General features: G+C 42.0%; 2 protein-coding genes across 4 annotated transcripts; one reads left to right on the top strand and one right to left on the bottom strand.

The window, feature by feature from the left end:
• Window positions 1-9: 9 nt before the first annotated feature.
• LOC5501314 (glutathione hydrolase 1 proenzyme) lies at window positions 10-18,904 on the bottom strand. Of its 3 annotated transcripts, none has more exons than XM_048726805.1 (10): window positions 18,798-18,904; window positions 18,605-18,685; window positions 15,985-16,226; window positions 14,582-14,815; window positions 14,138-14,339; window positions 13,484-13,788; window positions 12,541-12,677; window positions 12,160-12,350; window positions 2,253-2,493; window positions 10-1,791 (listed from the first exon to the last, which is right to left on the bottom strand). In XM_048726805.1, the coding sequence occupies exons 2-10, from the start codon at window positions 18,670-18,672 to the stop codon at window positions 1,525-1,527; spliced, it is 1,887 nt and encodes a 628-aa protein (XP_048582762.1). In that variant the 5' UTR covers window positions 18,673-18,685; window positions 18,798-18,904; the 3' UTR covers window positions 10-1,524. The 3 variants fall into 3 exon arrangements, with proteins under 3 accessions (XP_048582762.1, XP_048582763.1, XP_048582764.1); XM_048726806.1 differs by having other exon boundaries at window positions 18,829-18,902; XM_048726807.1 differs by lacking the exon at window positions 18,798-18,904 and adding an exon at window positions 17,494-17,602 and having other exon boundaries at window positions 18,605-18,677.
• LOC125561776 lies at window positions 18,783-22,162 on the top strand. The gene is made up of 2 exons (XM_048726147.1): window positions 18,783-18,864; window positions 19,440-22,162. The coding sequence occupies exons 1-2, from the start codon at window positions 18,783-18,785 to the stop codon at window positions 22,160-22,162; spliced, it is 2,805 nt and encodes a 934-aa protein (XP_048582104.1).
• Window positions 22,163-23,349: the final 1,187 nt, after the last annotated feature.

Genomic DNA, 23,349 nt, shown 5'->3' with positions numbered 1-23,349 from the left:
ACGCGGCAATTGTTTCATTATAGATTTATTTAAGAATCCGCCTTATTATTTTTGCTGTACAGTAATCCCATCAAATTCATTGGATAAATGCCTATAATTTCATTTATCCAATGCCTGAGTATCTTGATCTTGTTGTGTTTATTTTGTCGCTAGACAGAGGCAAAACATCATCTTGTACAGGACCCCATCATTAATGCGCCATACTATCCGTATTTAATCCGAGTTTTACATTTGCTTTTAACAATAATTATCCAATAAAAACCTCCATCGAGGTTTAGATCGATTAAGGAACAATTTCCGTACAATCAAGCTCGCTTGATGGTCCATTTTCGCTAAAATCCCAAAGAAATGGTTACTATGCATGTTATTAGGAAAGAGCTTAAACTACGGATATCATAAGGAGAGTTCATATCTTAAAAATAAAAGAGCAGAAAGGTTGAGGTCTTTCTTTGTGAGCCACCAGTATAACAAAATCATTTTAGTCAAATTTGTCTTTTCCTAGTAGGCCCGTAAAGGTTATTCAGCACTGCAGTTCGCTATGTGTTTTTGAGAGGATGACCCATCTATTTAAACACAAGGTTCCGCTATAAGAGGGATAGCTCCTCCCACCCCCGGGCTCAAGAACAAGCAGTTATCAATCAGCCGTCAATGAGTAGTCAACATGTCAGGACAATTGCTCTGAGCGCTAAATTCAAATTTCATATTGTAAAACAAAATAAATATCATTCCTAGAGTTGTCCATCTAAAAAAGTGTCTATCTATCGTAAAATAATGCTATACCAAGCTGTGTGCGCTCTAAAATACAAGCATTCCCATGACAGCGCGAGAATAATTTATGCAGATGCATTAGATTATGGATAGCGCAAAATTTAGAATTGGAAGGCGAATCACATAGTTATCAATCTCTTAACACAACTGTCTTGTTACCTGTGCAAAAATAGTTTTATTCCAGCTGACTTAAGAGACTTCAGAGATAAGTAATTTTACAGGAGACTTATAATTTGTGCCCGCTTATATGGCAGTGTCCTGATTATAATTGTAAATTTGAGCCCGGAGATGGGAAGAGCTTTCCCTTTTATAGCGGATCCTCGTGTTTAACAAAACAGTGTAACCCATTTTTGTCCAGGAAGTTTATATCATGGGAATGTTCGGGTATGATATTTCTTGCTGTCCGACTCTCAGTACGCCATGTTTAACTGAGTATCCTCCCCCCCCCCCACCCTCCTCCATAAACTGTCTCGGGATTTTTAATTGTACTTAACCAAATGTAAGACCGCAACTTAATGTGTCCTCGTATGTATTCTATTCAAGTTAAAAAAAATAATTAATTAAACTTCCTTTTAGAGCTAAAGTTTTCATATAAGCGCCATCTCTCTAAGAAGATAAAAAGTATACAAGTGGCTCTTGCTTGGGTTAAATGTAAAAAGTACACCAAATATCTTTGACAATATACATGTAGTATGTACACTAATTTATAGAATTTGAGACGTTTGCCTAAATAGTTAGTGTGAAAAACTGGAAAAACTAGAAACCAGCAGCCCAGCTGTACTTCCTGGGATCTGATTTGCCGTACAGCAAACCATCCTCTCCCTTCGCCACCGCTTGTACCACAGCGCTACCGCTGACCAGTTTGACCGTGTGACCAAGCCTTTCGAGTCCGTCGAGGATGGCCTGGGGCACAGGCCACTCCCGGTCTACACGGATGTACATCGGCATGAGCTGGTGATGGAGCCTTGGGTCCACTATGGACTGGGACAGAGTCCGGTTAAACCACAGGTAGTTCATCACCGCCTGGAGAGGCATAAATATTATTCAGAGTCGTGAAGAAAGAGAGGGAGGGGACTTAAATTCTACTTTCCCGGCGTTAAATAAGGCATATCTCAGTTCCCGTCTCACTAGAGGCCTGAATATTGATTTTGTTGATTTACTGATTTTTTCTCTTTCTTCCGATAATTGCTGGTCATGACTTGTGTACCTTCCCTCAGATTTTCTAATTATACCAAAACTGGTTCCAACTTTGACCCGTCCCCTTCCCCTTATGCCGTTCAAGGGTGGAATGTTCGCTGTGATATCGCCATGGTGATCATAGCCCCCACCAACCCTGATACACCTTGGACTATTCGTACTCATCCCTTAAAGAAGAGAAATGTATGTTCTTACCAGTGATATGGCAGTGGTGATCTTACCCCCCCCCCTCTGATTCCCCTAGGATTATTCGCACTTATCCCTTTCATAGGGGTGCATGTTCCTACCAGTGATATGGCAGTGGTGATCTTAGTCCCCCCTGAAGCACCAGCGACTATCCGTGCCTCGCCGCTATCGTCACGAAACACTGACGGAGCCGTGGAAGACAGTGGCCTCTTGCGCGGTACTATGAAGTTCGCCGCGGAAGGCGGGATGCCATACGCATTCGGTTTGCCCGGAGTAGAGAAGTCATCCATTTCATTGTTGAATATGATTCCAGTCGACGTAGAACGGAATTTACTACCAAAGCTATATTTTACGCAAAAAGAACCCGTTTAAAAACAGCACTGGTGACATGAAAATACCTATCATAGTAGTAGCATGGACTTACTAAAGGTTAATGGCATAAGTAGCATGGACTTACTAAAGGTCGATGGTAGTAGTGGCATGGACTTACTAAAGATTGATGGTAGTAGTAGCATGGACGTACTAAAGGTTGATGGTAGTAGTAGCATGGACTTACTAAAGGTTGATGGTAGTAGTAGCATGGACTTACTAAAGGTCGATGGTAGTAGTAGCATGGACTTACTAAAGGTTGATGGTAGTAGTAGCATGGACTTACTAAAGGTTGATGGTAGTAGTAGCATGGACTTACTAAAGGTTGATGGTAGTAGTAGCATGGACTTACTAAAGGTTGATGGTAGTAGTAGCATGGACTTACTAAAGGTTGATGGTAGTAGTGGCATGGACTTACTAAAGGTTGATGGTAGTAGTAGCATGGACTTACTAAAGGTCGATGGTAGTAGTAGCATGGACTTACTAAAGGTTGATGGTAGTAGTAGCATGGACTTACTAAAGGTTGATGGTAGTAGTAGCATGGACTTACTAAAGGTTGATGGTAGTAGTAGCATGGACTTACTAAAGGTCGATGGTAGTAGTGGCATGGACTTACTAAAGGTTGATGGTAGTAGTAGCATGGACGTACTTAAGGTTGATGGTAGTAGTGGCATGGACTTACTAAAGGTTGATGGTAGTAGTGGCATGGACTTACTAAAGGTTGATGGTAGTAGTAGCATGGACGTACTTAAGGTTGATGGTAGTAGTAGCATGGACTTACTAAAGGTGGATGGTAGTAGTAGCATGGACTTACTAAAGGTCGATGGTAGTAGTAGCATGGACTTACTAAAGGTTGATGGTAGTAGTAGCATGGACTTACTAAAGGTTGATGGTAGTAGTAGCATGGACTTACTAAAGGTCGATGGTAGTAGTAGCATGGACTTACTAAAGGTTGATGGTAGTAGTAGCATGGACTTACTAAAGGTTGATGGTAGTAGTGACATGGACTTACTAAAGGTTGATGGTAGTAGTGGCATGGACTTACTAAAGGTCGATGGTAGTAGTAGCATGGACTTACTAAAGGTTGATGGTAGTAGTAGCATGGACTTACTAAAGGTTGATGGTAGTAGTAGCATTGACGTACTAGAGGTTGATGGTAGTAGTGGCATGGACTTACTAAAGGTTGATGGTAGTAGTGGCATGGACTTACTAAAGGTTGATGGTAGTAGTAGCATGGACTTACTAAAGGTTGATGGTAGTGGTGGCATGGACTTACTAAAGGTCGATGGTAGTAGTAGCATGGACGTACTTAAGGTTGATGGTAGTAGTAGCATGGACTTACTAAAGGTCGATGGTAGTAGTAGCATGGACTTACTAAAGGTTGATGGTAGTAGTAGCATGGACTTACTAAAGGTTGATGGTAGTAGTAGCATGGACGTACTTAAGGTTGATGGTAGTAGTAGCATGGACGTACTTAAGGTTGATGGTAGTAGTAGCATGGACTTACTAAAGGTCGATGGTAGTAGTAGCATGGACTTACTAAAGGTGGATGGTAGTAGTAGCATGGACTTACTAAAGGTTGATGGTAGTAGTAGCATGGACTTACTAAAGGTTGATGGTAGTAGTAGCATGGACTTACTAAAGGTCGATGGTAGTAGTAGCATGGACTTACTAAAGGTCGATGGTAGTAGTAGCATGGACGTACTAAAGGTTGATGGTAGTAGTAGCATGGACTTACTAAAGGTTGATGGTAGTAGTAGCATGGACGTACTAAAGGTTGATGGTAGTAGTAGCATGGACTTACTAAAGGTTGATGGTAGTAGTAGCATGGACGTACTTAAGGTTGATGGTAGTAGTAGCATGGACTTACTAAAGGTTGATGGTAGTAGTAGCATGGACGTGCTAAAGGTTGATGGTAGTAGTAGCATGGACTTACTAAAGGTTGATGGTAGTAGTAGCATGGACTTACTAAAGGTTGATGGTAGTAGTAGCATGGACGTACTAAAGGTTGATGGTAGTAGTAGCATGGACTTACTAAAGGTTGATGGTAGTAGTAGCATGGACTTACTAAAGGTTGATGGTAGTAGTAGCATGGACTTACTAAAGGTTGATGGTAGTAGTAGCATGGACTTACTAAAGGTTGATGGTAGTAGTAGCATGGACTTACTAAAGGTTGATGGTAGTAGTAGCATGGACTTACTAAAGGTCGATGGTAGTAGTAGCATGGACTTACTAAAGGTTGATGGTAGTAGTAGCATAGACGTACTAAAGGTTGATGGTAGTAGTGGCATGGACGTACAAAAGGTTGATGGTAGTAGTAGCATGGACTTACTAAAGGTTGATGGTAGTAGTAGCATGGACTTACTAAAGGTTAATGGTAGTAGTAGCATGGACTTACTAAAGGTCGATGGTAGTAGTAGCATGGACTTACTAAAGGTTGATGGTAGTAGTAGCATGGACTTACTAAAGGTTGATGGTAGTAGTGGCATGGACTTACTAAAGGTTGATGGTAGTAGTAGCATGGACGTACTAAAGGTCGATGGTAGTAGTAGCATGGACTTACTAAAGGTCGATGGTAGTAGTAGCATGGACTTACTAAAGGTTGATGGTAGTAGTAGCATGGACGTACTAAAGGTTGATGGTAGTAGTGGCATGGACGTACAAAAGGTTGATGGTAGTAGCATGGACTTACTAAAGGTTGATGGTAGTAGTGGCATGGACTTACTAAAGGTTGATGGTAGTAGTAGCATGGACGTACTAAAGGTTGATGGTAGTAGTGGCATGGACTTACTAAAGGTTGATGGTAGTAGTAGCATGGACTTACTAAAGGTCGATGGTAGTAGTAGCATGGACTTACTAAAGGTCGATGGTAGTAGTAGCATGGACTTACTAAAGGTTGATGGTAGTAGTAGCATGGACTTACTAAAGGTTGATGGTAGTAGTAGCATGGACTTACTAAAGGTTGATGGTAGTAGTAGCATGGACTTACTAAAGGTCGATGGTAGTAGTAGCATGGACTTACTAAAGGTTGATGGTAGTAGTAGCATGGACTTACTAAAGGTTGATGGTAGTAGTAGCATGGACTTACTAAAGGTTGATGGTAGTAGTAGCATGGACTTACTAAAGGTTGATGGTAGTAGTAGCATGGACGTACTTAAGGTTGATGGTAGTAGTAGCATGGACTTACTAAAGGTTGATGGTAGTAGTAGCATGGACTTACTAAAGGTTGATGGTGGTAGTGGCATGGACTTACTAAAGGTTGATGGTAGTAGTAGCATGGACGTACTAAAGGTTGATGGTAGTAGTAGCATGGACTTACTAAAGGTTGATGGTAGTAGTAGCATGGACGTACTAAAGGTGGATGGTAGTAGTAGCATGGACTTACTAAAGGTTGATGGTAGTAGTGGCATGGACTTACTAAAGGTTGATGGTAGTAGTAGCATGGACTTACTAAAGGTTGATGGTAGTAGTAGCATGGACGTACTAAAGGTGGATGGTAGTAGTAGCATGGACGTACCAAAGGTTGATGGTAGTAGTAGCATGGACTTACTAAAGGTTGATGGTAGTAGTAGCATGGACTTACTAAAGGTTGATGGTAGTAGTGGCATGGACTTACTAAAGGTTGATGGTAGTAGTAGCATGGACGTACTTAAGGTTGATGGTAGTAGTAGCATGGACTTACTAAAGGTTGATGGTAGTAGTAGCATGGACTTACTTAAGGTTGATGGTAGTAGTAGCATGGACTTACTAAAGGTTGATGGTAGTAGTGGCATGGACTTACTAAAGGTTGATGGTAGTAGTGGCATGGACGTACTAAAGGTTGATGGTAGTAGTAGCATGGACGTACTTAAGGTTGATGGTAGTAGTAGCATGGACTTACTAAAGGTTGATGGTAGTAGTGGCATGGACTTACTAAAGGTTGATGGTAGTAGTAGCATGGACTTACTAAAGGTTGATGGTAGTAGTAGCATGGACGTACTTAAGGTTGATGGTAGTAGTGGCATGGACGTACTAAAGGTTGATGGTGGTAGTGGCATGGACTTACTAAAGGTCGATGGTAGTAGTAGCATGGACTTACTAAAGGTTGATGGTAGTAGTAGCATGGACTTACTAAAGGTTGATGGTAGTAGTGGCATGGACTTACTAAAGGTTGATGGTAGTAGTAGCATGGACTTACTAAAGGTTGAGGGTAGTAGTAGCATGGACTTACTAAAGGTTGATGGTAGTAGTAGCATGGACTTACTAAAGGTTGATGGTAGTAGTAGCATGGACGTACTTAAGGTTGATGGTAGTAGTGGCATGGACTTACTAAAGGTTGATGGTAGTAGTAGCATGGACTTACTAAAGGTTGATGGTAGTAGTAGCATGGACTTACTAAAGGTTGATGGTAGTAGTAGCATGGACTTACTAAAGGTTGATGGTAGTAGTAGCATGGACGTACTTAAGGTTGATGGTAGTAGTGGCATGGACTTACTAAAGGTTGATGGTAGTAGTTGCATGGACGTACTTAAGGTTGATGGTAGTAGTAGCATGGACTTACTAAAGGTTGATGGTAGTAGTGGCATGGACGTACTTAAGGTTGATGGTAGTAGTAGCATGGACTTACTAAAGGTTGATGGTAGTAGTTGCATGGACGTACTTAAGGTTGATGGTAGTAGTGGCATGGACGTACTAAAGGTTGATGGTAGTAGTAGCATGGACTTACTAAAGGTTGATGGTAGTAGTAGCATGGACGTACTAAAGGTTGATGGTAGTAGTAGCATGGACTTACTAAAGGTTGATGGTAGTAGTGGCATGGACTTACTAAAGGTTGATGGTAGTAGTAGCATGGACGTACTTAAGGTTGATGGTAGTAGTAGCATGGACTTACTAAAGGTTGATGGTAGTAGTAGCATGGACTTACTAAAGGTCGATGGTAGTAGTAGCATGGACTTACTAAAGGTCGATGGTAGTAGTGGCATGGACTTACTAAAGGTTGATGGTAGTAGTAGCATGGACTTACTAAAGGTCGATGGTAGTAGTAGCATGGACTTACTAAAGGTCGATGGTAGTAGTAGCATGGACTTACTAAAGGTTGATGGTAGTAGTGGCATGGACTTACTAAAGGTTGATGGTAGTAGTAGCATGTACGTACTTAAGGTTGATGGTAGTAGTGGCATGGACTTACTAAAGGTTGATGGTAGTAGTAGCATGGACTTACTAAAGGTTGATGGTAGTAGTAGCATGGACGTACTAAAGGTTGATGGTAGTAGTAGCATGGACTTACTAAAGGTTGATGGTAGTAGTAGCATGGACTTACTAAAGGTCGATGGTAGTAGTAGCATGGACTTACTAAAGGTCGATGGTAGTAGTAGCATGGACTTACTAAAGGTTGATGGTAGTAGTAGCATGGACTTACTAAAGGTTGATGGTAGTAGTAGCATGGACTTACTAAAGGTCGATGGTAGTAGTAGCATGGACTTACTAAAGGTAGATGGTAGTAGTAGCATGGACTTACTAAAGGTTGATGGTAGTAGTAGCATAGACTTACTAAAGGTTGATGGTAGTAGTAGCATGGACGTACTTAAGGTTGATGGTAGTAGTAGCAAGGACTTACTAAAGGTTGATGGTAGTAGTAGCATGGACTTACTTAAGGTTGATGGTAGTAGTAGCATGGACTTACTAAAGGTTGATGGTAGTAGTGGCATGGACTTACTAAAGGTTGATGGTAGTAGTGGCATGGACGTACTAAAGGTTGATGGTAGTAGTAGCATGGACGTACTTAAGGTTGATGGTAGTAGTAGCATGGACTTACTAAAGGTTGATGGTAGTAGTGGCATGGACTTACTAAAGCTTGATGGTAGTAGTAGCATGGACTTACTAAAGGTTGATGGTAGTAGTAGCATGGACTTACTAAAGGTCGATGGTAGTAGTGGCATTGACGTACTAAAGGTTGATGGTAGTAGTGGCATGGACTTACTAAAGGTTGATGGTAGTAGTAGCATGGACTTACTAAAGGTTGATGGTAGTAGTAGCATGGACTTACTAAAGGTCGATGGTAGTAGTGACATGGACTTACTAAAGGTTGATGGTAGTAGTAGCATGGACTTACTAAAGGTTGATGGTAGTAGTAGCATGGACTTACTAAAGGTTGATGGTAGTAGTAGCATGGACTTACTAAAGGTTGATGGTAGTAGTAGCATGGACTTACTAAAGGTTGATGGTAGTAGTAGCATGGACTTACTAAAGGTTGATGGTAGTAGTAGCATGGACTTACTAAAGGTTAATGGTAGTAGTAGCATGGACTTACTAAAGGTCGATGGTAGTAGTAGCATGGACTTACTAAAGGTCGATGGTAGTAGTAGCATGGACTTACTAAAGGTTGATGGTAGTAGTAGCATGGACGTACTAAAGGTTGATGGTAGTAGTGGCATGGACGTACAAAAGGTTGATGGTAGTAGTAGCATGGACTTACTAGAGGTTGATGGTAGTAGTAGCATGGACTTACTAAAGGTTGATGGTAGTAGTGGCATGGACTTACTAAAGGTTGATGGTAGTAGTAGCATAGACGTACTAAAGGTTGATGGTAGTAGTGGTATGGACTTACTAAAGGTTGATGGTAGTAGTAGCATGGACGTACTAAAGGTTGATGGTAGTAGTAGCATGGACTTACTAAAGGTTGATGGTAGTAGTAGCATGGACTTACTAAAGGTTGATGGTAGTAGTAGCATGGACTTACTAAAGGTTGATGGTAGTAGTAGCATGGACTTACTAAAGGTTGATGGTAGTAGCATGGACGTACTAAAGGTTGATGGTAGTAGTAGCATGGACTAACACAAGGTTGATGGTAGTAGTAGCATGGACTTACTAAAGGTTGATGGTAGTAGTAGCATGGACTTACTAAAGGTCGATGGTAGTAGTAGCATGGACTTACTAAAGGTTGATGGTAGTAGTGGCATGGACGTACTAAAGGTTGATGGTAGTAGTGGCATGGACGTACTAAAGGTTGATGGTGGTAGTGGCATTGACGTACTAAAGGTTGATGGTAGTAGTGGCATGGACTTACTAAAGGTTGATGGTAGTAGTAGCATGGACTTACTAAAGGTTGATGGTAGTAGTAGCATGGACTTACTAAAGGTCGATGGTAGTAGTGGCATTGACGTACTAAAGGTTGATGGTAGTAGTAGCATGGACTTACTAAAGGTTGATGGTAGTAGTAGCATGGACGTACTAAAGGTTGATGGTAGTAGTAGCATGGACTTACTAAAGGTTGATGGTAGTAGCATGGACTTACTAAAGGTTGATGGTAGTAGTAGCATGGACTTACTAAAGGTTGATGGTAGTAGTGGCATGGACGTACTAAAGGTTGATGGTAGTAGTGGCATGGACGTACTAAAGGTTGATGGTGGTAGTGGCATTGACGTACTAAAGGTTGATGGTAGTAGTGGCATGGACTTACTAAAGGTTGATGGTAGTAGTAGCATGGACTTACTAAAGGTTGATGGTAGTAGTAGCATGGACTTACTAAAGGTCGATGGTAGTAGTGGCATTGACGTACTAAAGGTTGATGGTAGTAGTAGCATGGACTTACTAAAGGTTGATGGTAGTAGTAGCATGGACGTACTAAAGGTTGATGGTAGTAGTAGCATGGACGTACTAAAGGTTGATGGTAGTAGTAGCATGGACTTACTAAAGGTTGATGGTAGTAGTAGCATGGACTTACTAAAGGTTGATGGTAGTAGTAGCATGGACTTACTAAAGGTTGATGGTAGTAGTGGCATGGACTTACTAAAGGTTGATGGTAGTAGTAGCATGGACTTACTAAAGGTTGATGGTAATAGTGACATGGACGTACTAAAGGTTGATGGTAGTGGTGGCATGGACGTACTAAAGGTTGATGGTAGTAGTAGCATGGACTTACTAAAGGTTGATGGTAGTAGTGACATGGACGTACTAAAGGTTGATGGTAGTGGTGGCATGGACGTACTAAAGGTTGATGGTAGTAGTAGCATGGACGTACTAAAGGTTGATGGTAGTAGTAGCATGGACTTACTAAAGGTTGATGGTAGTAGTAGCATGGACTTACTAAAGGTTGATGGTAGTAGTAGCATGGACTTACTAAAGGTTGATGGTAGTAGTAGCATGGACTTACTAAAGGTTGATGGTAGTAGTAGCATGGACGTACTAAAGGTTGATGGTAGTAGTGGCATGGACGTACTAAAGGTTGATGGTAGTAGTGGCATGGACTTACTAAAGGTTGATGGTAGTAGTGGCATGGACTTACTAAAGGTTGATGGTAGTAGTAGCATGGACTTACTAAAGGTTGATGGTAGTAGTAGCATGGACTTACTAAAGGTCGATGGTAGTAGTAGCATGGACTTACTAAAGGTTGATGGTAGTAGTAGCATGGACGTACTAAAGGTTGATGGTAGTAGTAGCATGGACTTACTAAAGGTTGATGGTAGTAGCATGGACTTACTAAAGGTTGATGGTAGTAGTAGCATGGACTTACAAAAGGTTGATGGTAGTAGTGGCATGGACTTACTAAAGGTTGATGGTAGTAGTAGCATGGACTTACTAAAGGTTGATGGTAGTAGTAGCATGGACTTACTAAAGGTTGATGGTAGTAGTAGCATGGACTTACTAAAGGTTGATGGTGGTAGTGGCATGGACTTACTAAAGGTCGATGGTAGTAGTAGCATGGACTTACTAAAGGTCGATGGTAGTAGTAGCATGGACTTACTAAAGGTTGATGGTAGTAGTAGCATGGACTTACTAAAGGTTGATGGTAGTAGTAGCACGACTTACTAAAGGTTGATGGTAGTAGTAGCATGGACTTACTAAAGGTTGATGGTAGTAGCATGGACTTACTAAAGGTTGATGGTAGTAGTGGCATGGACTTACTAAAGGTTGATGGTAGTAGTAGCATGGACTTACTAAAGGTTGATGGTAGTAGTGGTATGGACTTACTAAAGGTTGATGGTAGTAGTGGCATGGACTTACTAAAGGTTGATGGTAGTAGTGGCATGGACGTACTAAAGGTTGATGGTAGTAGTAGCATGGACTTACTAAAGGTTGATGGTAGTAGTGGTATGGACTTACTAAAGGTCGATGGTAGTAGTAGCATGGACTTACTAAAGGTTGATGGTAGTAGTAGCATGGACTTACTAAAGGTCGATGGTAGTAGTAGCATGGACTTACTAAAGGTTGATGGTAGTAGTAGCATGGACTTACTAAAGGTTGATGGTAGTAGTAGCATGGACTTACTAAAGGTTGATGGTAGTAGTAGCATGGACGTACTAAAGGTTGATGGTAGTAGTAGCATGGACTTACTAAAGGTTGATGGTAGTAGCATGGACTTACTAGAGGTTGATGGTAGTAGTAGCATGGACTTACTAAAGGTTGATGGTAGTAGTGGCATGGACGTACTAAAGGTTGATGGTAGTAGTAGCATGGACTTACTAAAGGTTGATGGTAGTAGTAGCATGGACTTACTAAAGGTTGATGGTAGTAGTAGCATGGACTTACTAAAGGTTGATGGTAGTAGTAGCATGGACGTACTAAAGGTTGATGGTAGTAGTAGCATGGACGTACTAAAGGTTGATGGTAGTAGTAGCATGGACTTACTAAAGGTTGATGGTAGTAGTAGCATGGACTTACTAAAGGTTGATGGTAGTAGTGGCAGATACAGCGTCGCCATTTGGCGCCAAAAGAGAAAGATGCGAAGTGCCTGCGTCGTCTGGGGTGGAGAAGAAGTTACCATAGTGACTGAAGTTTGTAAATGTCTGATTATCTAGAATTTTCTGTCGCAAGCTCTCGGCGAATGCTGGGTTGGTGATGTTTGCCAGCGTCTACATAAAAAAAGACAAGCAGAGTAAAGTTGCTAGAAAAATCAGTGACTTTAGAGAACAGGCCAGTCCTGGAATGAACGTTGCTCTGAAATCAACTCCCTAACAAAAGTAGAAGAAGTTAAATAAACTTCGTAGTGTCTAAAAGGGTAACTAAGCAATTCGGTCCTAGAAGAAAAGGTCTTGTACTTGCCTCTTTAAGGTCGTAAAAATCCTCGTCGCCTAACAATGCGCGGTACGCATAAGCGAACTTGAACGCTTCTACGATACGGTGGTACGTGAGGGTGGAGTTCGCGTCACCGTGTCGGTCAGCGGCGGTAAAATTATAACCTGTCAGCCAAGAGCTAGTCAACAAGTGTCAGAAATAGAACATCCACCCGTCTACCGTAGAATAGTACAACAGCATCACATTAGCAGTAGACAAGTGCAGATAAAGGCGCGCTATAGCTCAGTCGTTTGCTTCTAAAAAAGAATAGGGTAGAGAAGGACAGAGAAGGGTTTGGTCAGGTTCACTTTGGATTAAACGCCTGGTGCTCTTCATTAGGCACTGTGCTGTCCCTCGTTTTCTCTTAAAAGGACTTTCACACCTTGTCATTAACCAGTTTTAGGGGGTTTAGCCTCGTCTCCATGAGCTCCCCCCTGTTAAATCACACGTATGATCGCACCCGATCGAAGAGTTGGAATTCCTTGTTAACACAATTCTTCATATCAACAATCCCCTTCTTGTTTTTGATGTTTGTATTTCTGCCTGTCAGTAAACAAACTGTATGTATTAAAGCTCATGTATTAGAAATAACTGACGTCGACCCACGTGCGATACCCCTCAACGCTTGTTGTTGTTGTTTATATTTAAACTAGATATATTTACTATCTGCCGGAGCGTAGCGAAAGAGAATAAAATTTTGCTTTACATGCGCCAAGGTGCTATGGCATTTAAGCATAGAGGGGAGACTCGTATGTCAACATCACACGATCGCGAAGTCTTTTTCCATATGATCGCATTCAATCGCTAGAAGAGAACATGTTTCTATTCCTACTAGCACGATTACACACACGAAAGTAAAGTGTTTCTATTAGGTTTATTTTTAGGCGTGCGATTCTCATCTTTCTTAAATATCAATAGCATACTACGTTACCTTGCAAGATGTTTAATATCAGCCCGAGGATCGCACCACTCCCTGGGGGTGGTACTGAGTACCAATGGTACTTCCCCAGGGTACTCTCCAAGGGCTTTTTGACCTTGACTTTGTAGTTAGCCATGTCATCGAGCGTGATTATTCCCCCATTACTCTGTATGTCACGCACTATGTCACGCGCCAGGTCGCCTTTGTAGAATGATTCTGGGTCGTCACGAATCCGTTTGAGCGTGTTTGCCAGTTTTGGTAGCTTGATAAGTTCTCCAAGTTGACGCAGTTCGCCTTTTTCGTTGACTAAAATCTCGCTGTTCGCGAAAAAAAGGTCGGGTCGATTGGGTAGATACTGTGCATATATGTTTTAAATAGCTGTGTAGGTGAGGTGAAAAGTTAGGTGGCAAGATGGCATATGGATTAAGTGGGAGGTATAGGTAAAGTGGTAAGGTAAGGAAATCGTAAAAAGTAAATTCTTTCAGGCTTTTTTCAAAAGAACAAATGAAGCGACTAGGCTTTTATGTGTACGATAAAAAAATTGTTTCGGGCTCCCTGTGCACGAGCTCCCACTCTCTTACGGCTTAGAAAACACAGGAAGCCCCTAACTATTCCTATTTATTTAGTCCTTTCCCCCCTTTGCTTGTCACGGGTTGCCTGTGTTACCTGATGCCCATCTTGGGATCCATTATTAACTTCTTGACAGACTTTCTTGTCATGGCGTAGTACAGGTGGGCCCCGAGTGGAAACCCATTTGCGGCAAGGTCGATTGCAGGTTGTACGAGCTGTTTCCATGGTAACCTGCCATACTTCATCCAAGCGGCATGAAAACCTTTTACCTCGCCGGGAACGGCCACAGCGGATGCGCCTATATATCAAAACGACCGCAAATAAAGATGTGCACACATCACATCTACATGCGTAGATGAAGAATTCAGATATGGCTAGAACTGTAGAATAACTAGGTGCTTTTCACTTGTTTTTGTTATATTCATGACCCTTCTTTAGGTGACATGGGAATCTTGCCATTTTCCAAAGAGAACAAGCAACATCGATAATGCATTTGATAACTCGACAGTATGTAGCGATGTGTGACGCGGCAACACTCACCCACAGTAGAGCTGAGAGAGCTGTTAATGTACATTGTGGTATTAGATGCGCCTGGGGCCTCTTCGCGAAAATCGAACACTTCTGCCGACATGCTGCTCCTGTTATACACGGTGATAAAGCCCCCACCCCCTATCCCTGCAGAGTGCATGTTGATAATGCCAATACAGAAAAGCGCTGCGACCGCACCATCTACCGCTGAACCGTTTTTCTTGTGCATGATGTCGCGGCCAATTTCTGAAAGAAAAAGACGCTAATATATCAGCTATAGTGTGGAGAAGCAGCAAGAACACAGTCTTAATTGTCTTTCATAGGACGATGCCAATGACATTCCTTCATCTCCCTCTAATCATCGCTATCATAATCATAGTGATCCCCATTATCTGCATCATTACCATCATCAGCATTAATATCGTTACATATAATCCTTATCATCATTATCATCAGCGGCACTATCGATGTCATCGTCATTATCATCAGTTTAATTCACAATCTCTTCTTTTCACCACCAGTAGTATCATAATTATCACTATAAGTGCGAGTCACCATCAATACCCTTCCTTGGTGCCATCACCTCAAAATCAAATATTACCATCATCATCATCATCATCACCAATAATCATTATCATCATCATTAATCATAATATCTTTAATATCCAGATAATTTAGCCAAAAAATGTCGTTTTTGCCAAACGCGGTCTCTTACATATAAGGAAACTAATATATTCCTTATTGGGAAAAACTGCATGATTCTTGTCATTTTCAAGGTTACCGTACCGCAGGTACTTCGTAAACTTTATGACTTTTAATCAGAAGAGAAAAACAGTGACTGTGACCATCTTTTGTCAATGGAGAAAGTATCTGAAAAGAAACTAAGAGTCCTCGGTACCAGACCCCCAAAACGAAAACGTTTTCTTCATATGCGTAGCCGGTATAACCATCGCCATTATAGCCAGTATAAGCACCACTATGGTAACCAGTATAACCATCACCAGGGTAACTAGTATAACCATCACCATGGTAACTAATATAACCATCACCATGGTAACTAGTATAACCATCACCAGGGTAACTAGTATTACCATTACCATGGTAACTATTATGACCATCACCAGGGTAACTAGTATAACCATCACCAGGGTAACTAGTATTAACATTACCATGGTAACTATTATGACCATCACCGTGCAGGGCCGTAGCAGGGGGTGGGGCATTTGAGGCATATGTCTCCCCCAATATTTTCAAAAATTATAATGACCAGAAGGGGCGTGGCTGCCCCAATATTTTCTTAATGTTTCTGTCACCCAATCTTACGTGGCCTGCTACGGCTCTGCCGTGGTAATTAGTATAACCATCACCATGGTAACTAGTATAACCATCACCAGGGTAATAAATATGACCATCACCTGAGCATTGCCCCGCATCTGCTGCCACCACCGCGTGTCTGTACGGCCCCCCTGAGTCTGGCGGCCCCGTGGGCAGGGGGAGGATGGTGATGTTCGTCGGCTTTGCATCGTCACCCTTCACACTACCGGATGATTTGTCCGCCTTGCGTGACAGCGTCACGGCCACCACCACGATGACGATAATAATGACGATAGCGACGAGGGCTATGATTCCAAAAAGGAACAGCTTGGATTTTCGCCGACTAAAATACACAAGAATAAATAAATTTTAGTTTCTTTTTATTTCCGGTTATGATGCATATGGCACGAGTAAGCGATCATTATCCGCCAGCCCGATTTATTCCCCGCCCTATTCACACATAAACATGTTGCTATTTTTTATTGTACGTCACTCTGCATTGGTTTCAATTCTGCTTATTCCCCTGCAACTAAGGTGCAACCCTCGCCATTCCAAAGGTTATTTTTTCAGACGCCCCCCCCCCCACTCTTCCGACCCCCCCCCCCCCTCCTTACCCCGGGGTTGGCTTCAATGCAGTGTTTGTGTATGCAAATCGGCACCCGGCATCCAAAGATAAGCGTAATAATGTCTCAGTACTTGTGTATGCCTAATGATACTCTCAAGATCGCTTACGAGCTCAAGGCGTGTGAGCGGTGAGGAGAATGCATCCGGGGTGGGGGGGGGGGGGGGGGGGTGGGTTCTTCAGAGTAAAAGTGATAGGGATGCTCGTCGGGAATTTAGAAAAATACCCCTAAAAATACCTGCACGACCCAAATTTGCTACCCTAAAAATACCTCAGAAGCCCTAAAAGTACCTTTTTTTAAGAGAAAAGCCCATTTTTTTTTCTCGGATACCCCCTAAATAATACCTGAGGCCCGATTTTTACCCCTAAAAATACAACGAGCATCCCTATCAGGTCGACATGGGAAGAACCCCCCCCCCCCCCCCCCCCTGGGAGAATGCAATGATGCTAATAAGCCATGAATCACTACTGGTATAGATTTGGCCCGACTTGTCTCATCTTATGGCCCCGGAGTGGGATTTTCACCCCCTTTGCAGTCCCCTAGCCATATTCTGAATCGAGACAAGACCACCAAAGTAGAGTAACCACTGACGGCGATAATGCTTATACTCAGGAATTTGAACATAAAGCCATATAATTGTTTCGAATTAGTGGAAAGGTTACCGAGTACCGGTGAATATCTCTCGAGTAAGGAATCGTAACTTATCTAAGTTTTAGTGGTTATACTTTTTATAGAGAGTGCTTTGAGGGATTTTACCATAAAGCCATATAATTGTTTCGAATTAGTGGGAAGGGTGCCGAGTACCGGTGAATTCTCTCGAGTAAGGAATCGTAACTTATCTAAGTTGTAGTTGTTTTACTCCTCATAGAGAGTGCTTTGAGTGCCTTTAAAATTACAGATGGAGCCTGTAGCTCTTGTAGTGTACATCAAGCTTTAGTTTTCGACAAAGACTAACCAGACTTGCAGGATTGCAAAAGTCCTTCATACCTTTCTGAGAATTTGATTCCATCCTCAAGGTTTTGCTGACTTTCTGATGCCATTGCAGTTGGATATAGTTAGCGATTGTACAGAGATAGCTGTCTTGAGGTGAAGTAATCTACCCCGCGCAACAGTTAAACAGTCATCTTTTGATTGACGTGCGGTGAATGCTCATTAGTTTAATGTATATACAGTAGATCCATGGTGACGAATAGGGATCAAAATAGATAAACATCTCTAATTTATAACAAAAGGAAGGTTTAGTAGGATAAGTATGACCGAGGGAAATGTGTTAACAGGAGCTCGAGTTATCAAAGGTCCAAGTTCTAGTAAACACCGAGTTCGAGTGACCATATACAGTATTTACCATCAGGCTCGGCATAGCACCGTGCGGGCGCTAGGTTATATAGTCCCAGTTTTAAAACTATCTGTATTTAAAAATTTAAATTTCAATAAGAATCGTTATGTGTGTGCATTTAGTGAACTATTTATATCCGCTTAAACCGAGCCAATTAACTTGTTTTCTCATCATCTTTAAAATAATCCTAGCACTTCGGCTGAAATAACCAATTAATGATTAACTGGCGCTTCGCGTTCTACGCATACAGCGCATATATGTGAAATGGAGGTAAAAAACGGGTTTGCGGCGGTTCAAAGGATTTGTGGGGATACTTCAAAGGTCGGTTGGGTAAATTGGGATCATTTGAAGGATGAGAAAAAAAATTGGCTCAGTTTTAGCGGATATTATGCACACACATAACGATTCTTTTTGAAATTAAAATGTTCAAAATTTTCAAATACAGATTTTTTAATGACTAGGACTATCCTAGCGCCCGTGGTGTGAGGGATAAGAGAACAAGAACTATTGGTAACTATTATAACTGAGAGTCTAAGTAATAATATTGGTATAACTGACACTTAATGTTCATTTATTATGGATGGTTTAAACATTTATTTTAGGATTAAGAGACTAAGATTTGTATAGCAACAGATTTGAATAAAGGCGGTTGTTTGATGTGGTTGTGATTGTTCGACTTCTAGTCACGAGATGAAGGGTAGTGTAGCTAATAACTTGTCTATCATCTGAGCCTTGTACTTGGTGTACGCTAAATAAGGTTACCGTTCTCTCGCGCCTTCCAATGCAGGATCGTATTCTTCAAGATCCTCCTCCTCCTCCTGTAGCGTCATGATTACTAAATGGCTAAAGAAACACATCAAAATAAATGATCACCTTTGACAATAAATCAGGTATAAACATTTCAGTTTATATAAGCGTATCTATACATATAAAGCCGTATATGACCGTGAATTACTTTAGTTGGTCCTTGACAGAATTCAGCTTACTTTCGGATACCAGCGTGGTGACGACACTCGTTCCGCGTGAGGAACCACGTTATCAAAATATGCTCCTATTGTGTGAATATCAAATGCATTTTATTAATAGAACGCCCCCCGCGGGGGGGGAGGGGGGGGGGGGAGAAGAGGCTCTACAGAAAAGAAGACGGGGGGTGATCGTCCAACTGCTATTTCTTATGGGGTTTTGAATGATTTTTCCTATTCTGCCATCTCTTAGGATATAAAATTCGACCAACTGCTATTCGTTAGGGTTTCTTTAACAGCTTTTTTTTCCGATTGGACTTTTAGGACGGCTTTTCATGGACTCGAATCTTTACGTATTCTTAATCACAAGAACGTGCTTTATATTGGTATCAATATTGGAGCCACATTTTAGACAAAACGCCTTCTAAACCGCAGCCAGTATGGTGTTAACCTTTTCACCTGTCTCGAACATGATTTTTCGCCGGGACTTCTTCGGCCCTCTCCAAACTACCCCTTCTTCCCCAGCCCCTCCTTCTCAGTTTGCAACAGCAGCGAAAGCCTTATATTGAAATAAAATGTATGAACATATGTCGCCCCTGGCGCTTGGCTTGTAGGTTTTTAGTGAACCACTACAGCACATGGTATAAATTACTACTCGAGTCAGTATACGGGTGGTAATTACTACTCGAGTCAGTATACGGGCGGTAATTACTACTCGAGTCAGTATACGGGTGGTAATTACTACTCGAGTCAGTATACGGGTGGTAATTACTACTCGAGTCAGTATACGGGTGGTAATTACTACTCGAGTCAGTATACGGGTGGTAATTACTACTCGAGTCAGTATACGGGTGGTAATTACTACTCGAGTCAGTATACGGGTGGTAATTACTACTCGAGTCAGTATACGGGTGGTAATAACTACTCGAGTCAGTATACGGGTGGTAATTACTACTCGAGTCAGTTTACGGGTGGTAATTACTACTCGAGTCAGTATACGGGTGGTAATTACTACTCGAGTCAGTATACGGGTGGTAATTACTACTCGAGTCAGTATACGGGTGGTAATTACTACTCGAGTCAGTATACGGGTGGTAATTACTACTCGAGTCAGTATACGGGTGGTAATAACTACTCGAGTCAGTATACGGGTGGTAATTACTACTCGAGTCAGTTTACGGGTGGTAATTACTACTCGAGTCAGTATACGGGTGGTAATTACTACTCGAGTCAGTATACGGGTGGTAATTACTACTCGAGTCAGTGTACGGGTGGTAATTACTACTCGAGTCAGTATACGGGTGGTAATTACTACTCGAGTCAGTATACGGGTGGTAATTACTACTCGAGTCAGTTTACGGGTGGTAATTACTACTCGAGTCAGTATACGGGTGGTAATTACTACTCGAGTCAGTATACGGGTGGTAATTACTACTCGAGTCAGTATACGGGTGGTAATTACTACTCGAGTCAGTATACGGGTGGTAATTACTACTCGAGTCAGTTTACGGGTGGTAATTACTACTCGAGTCAGTATACGGGTGGTAATTACTACTCGAGTCAGTATACGGGTGGTAATTACTACTCGAGTCAGTATACGGGTGGTAATTACTACTCGAGTCAGTATACGGGTGGTAATTACTACTCGAGTCAGTATACGGGTGGTAATTACTACTCAAGTCAGTATACGGGTGGTAATTACTACTCGAGTCAGTATACGGGTGGTAATTACTACTCGAGTCAGTATACGGGTGGTAATTACTACTCGAGTCAGTATACGGGTGGTAATTACTACTCGAGTCAGTTTACGGGTGGTAATTACTACTCGAGTCAGTATACGGGTGGTAATTACTACTCGAGTCAGTATACGGGTGGTAATTACTACTCGAGTCAGTATACGGGTGGTAATTACTACTCGAGTCAGTATACGGGTGGTAATTACTACTCGAGTCAGTATACGGGTGGTAATTACTACTCAAGTCAGTATACGGGTGGTAATTACTACTCGAGTCAGTATACGGGTGGTAATTACTACTCGAGTCAGTATACGGGTGGTAATTACTACTCGAGTCAGTATACGGGTGGTAATTACTACTCGAGTCAGTATACGGGTGGTAATTACTACTCGAGTCAGTATACGGGTGTTAATTACTACTCGAGTCAGTATACGGGTGGTAATAACTACTCGAGTCAGTATACGGGTGGTAATTACTACTCGAGTCAGTTTACGGGTGGTAATTACTACTCGAGTCAGTATACGGGTGGTAATTACTACTCAAGTCAGTATACGGGTGGTAATTACTACTCGAGTCAGTATACGGGTGGTAATTACTACTCGAGTCAGTGTACGGGTGGTAATTACTACTCGAGTCAGTTTACGGGTGGTAATTACTACTCGAGTCAGTATACGGGTGGTAATTACTACTCGAGTCAGTATACGGGTGGTAATTACTACTCGAGTCAGTTTACGGGTGGTAATTACTACTCGAGTCAGTATACGGGTGGTAATTACTACTCGAGTCAGTTTACGGGTGGTAATTACTACTCGAGTCAGTATATGGGTGGTAATTACTACTCGAGTCAGTATACGGGTGGTAATTACTACTCGAGTCAGTATACGGGTGGTAATTACTACTCGAGTCAGTATACGGGTGGTAATTACTACTCGAGTCAGTATACGGGTGGTAATTACTACTCGAGTCAGTATACGGGTGGTAATTACTACTCGAGTCAGTATACGGGTGGTAATTACTACTCGAGTCAGTATACGGGTGGTAATTACTACTCGAGTCAGTATACGGGTGGTAATTACTACTCGAGTCAGTATACGGGTGGTAATTACTACTCGAGTCAGTATACGGGTGGTAATAACTACTCGAGTCAGTATACGGGTGGTAATTACTACTCGAGTCAGTTTACGGGTGGTAATTACTACTCGAGTCAGTATACGGGTGGTAATTACTACTCGAGTCAGTATACGGGTGGTAATTACTACTCGAGTCAGTATACGGGTGGTAATTACTACTCGAGTCAGTGTACGGGTGGTAATTACTACTCGAGTCAGTTTACGGGTGGTAATTACTACTCGAGTCAGTATATGGGTGGTAATTACTACTCGAGTCAGTATACGGGTGGTAATTACTACTCGAGTCAGTATACGGGTGGTAATTACTACTCGAGTCAGTATACGGGTGGTAATTACTACTCGAGTCAGTATACGGGTGGTAATTACTACTCGAGTCAGTATACGGGTGTTAATTACTACTCGAGTCAGTATACGGGTGGTAATTACTACTCGAGTCAGTATACGGGTGGTAATTACTACTCGAGTCAGTATACGGGTTATCTGGTTAAGTGACGTCACTGTATCTCCAGCTGGTGATGAACTACCTGTGGTTTAGCCGGACTCTGTCCCAGTCCATGGTGGGAACCCAGTCTCCACATCACCAGCACATGGCTTTGTATATCGAGGTGGCCTAAGCCCCAAGCCATCCTCGAAGGGCTCAAGCGGCTTGGTCACAAGGTCAAAATGATACAGGCGGTGGCGAGGATGGTTTACTCTACAGCAAGTCACACCCTAGGAAATTATCTTGGCAGCTGGATTTTATAGGGTGGCCCATAAGGGACATAGCCCTATAGCTTATTAATTTCCATCGAGTGTTACTAACTCTCGATAGAGTGTTACTAACTCTTGATAGAGTGTTACTAACTCTCGATAGAGTGTTACTAACTCTCGATAGAGTGCTACTAACTCTCGATAGAGTGCTACTAACTCTCGATAGAGTGCTACTAACTCTCGATAGAGTGTTACTAACTCTCGATAGAGTGATACTAACTTTCGATAGAGTGCTACTAACTCTCGATAGAGTGCTACTAACTCTCGACAGTGCTACTAACTCTCGACAGAGTGCTACTAACTCTCGATAGAGTGATACTAACTCTCGATAGAGTGATACTAACTCTCGATAGAGTGCTACTAACTCTCGATAGAGTGCTACTAACTCTCGATAGAGTGATACTAACTCTCGATAGAGTGCTACTAACTCTCGATAGAGTGATACTAACTCTCGATAGAGTGATACTAACTCTCGATAGAGTGCTACTAACTCTCGATAGAGTGCTACTAACTCTCGATAGAGTGCTACTAACTCTCGATAGAGTGCTACTAACTCTCGACAGAGTGCTACTACCTCTCGATAGAGTGATACTTACTCTCGATAGAGTGCTACTAACTCTCGATAGAGTGCTACTAACTCTCGATAGAGTGATACTAACTCTCGATAGAGTGTTACTAACTCTCGATAGAGTGATACTAACTTTCGATAGAGTGCTACTAACTCTCGATAGAGTGATACTAACTCTCGATAGAGTGATACTAACTCTCGATAGAGTGATACTAACTCTCGATAGAGTGCTACTAACTCTCGATAGAGTGCTACTAACTCTCGATAGAGTGATACTAACTCTCGATAGTGTTACTAACTCTCGATAGAGTGATACTAACTTTCGATAGAGTGCTACTAACTCTCGATAGAGTGCTACTAA

This window comes from Nematostella vectensis, chromosome 4 (assembly GCF_932526225.1).
Source record: "Nematostella vectensis chromosome 4, jaNemVect1.1, whole genome shotgun sequence".
NCBI classification, from domain to species: domain Eukaryota; kingdom Metazoa; phylum Cnidaria; class Anthozoa; order Actiniaria; family Edwardsiidae; genus Nematostella; species Nematostella vectensis.
The sequence above is the reverse complement of the archived record's forward strand: the minus strand, read 5'-3'. Positions and strand labels throughout refer to the sequence as shown.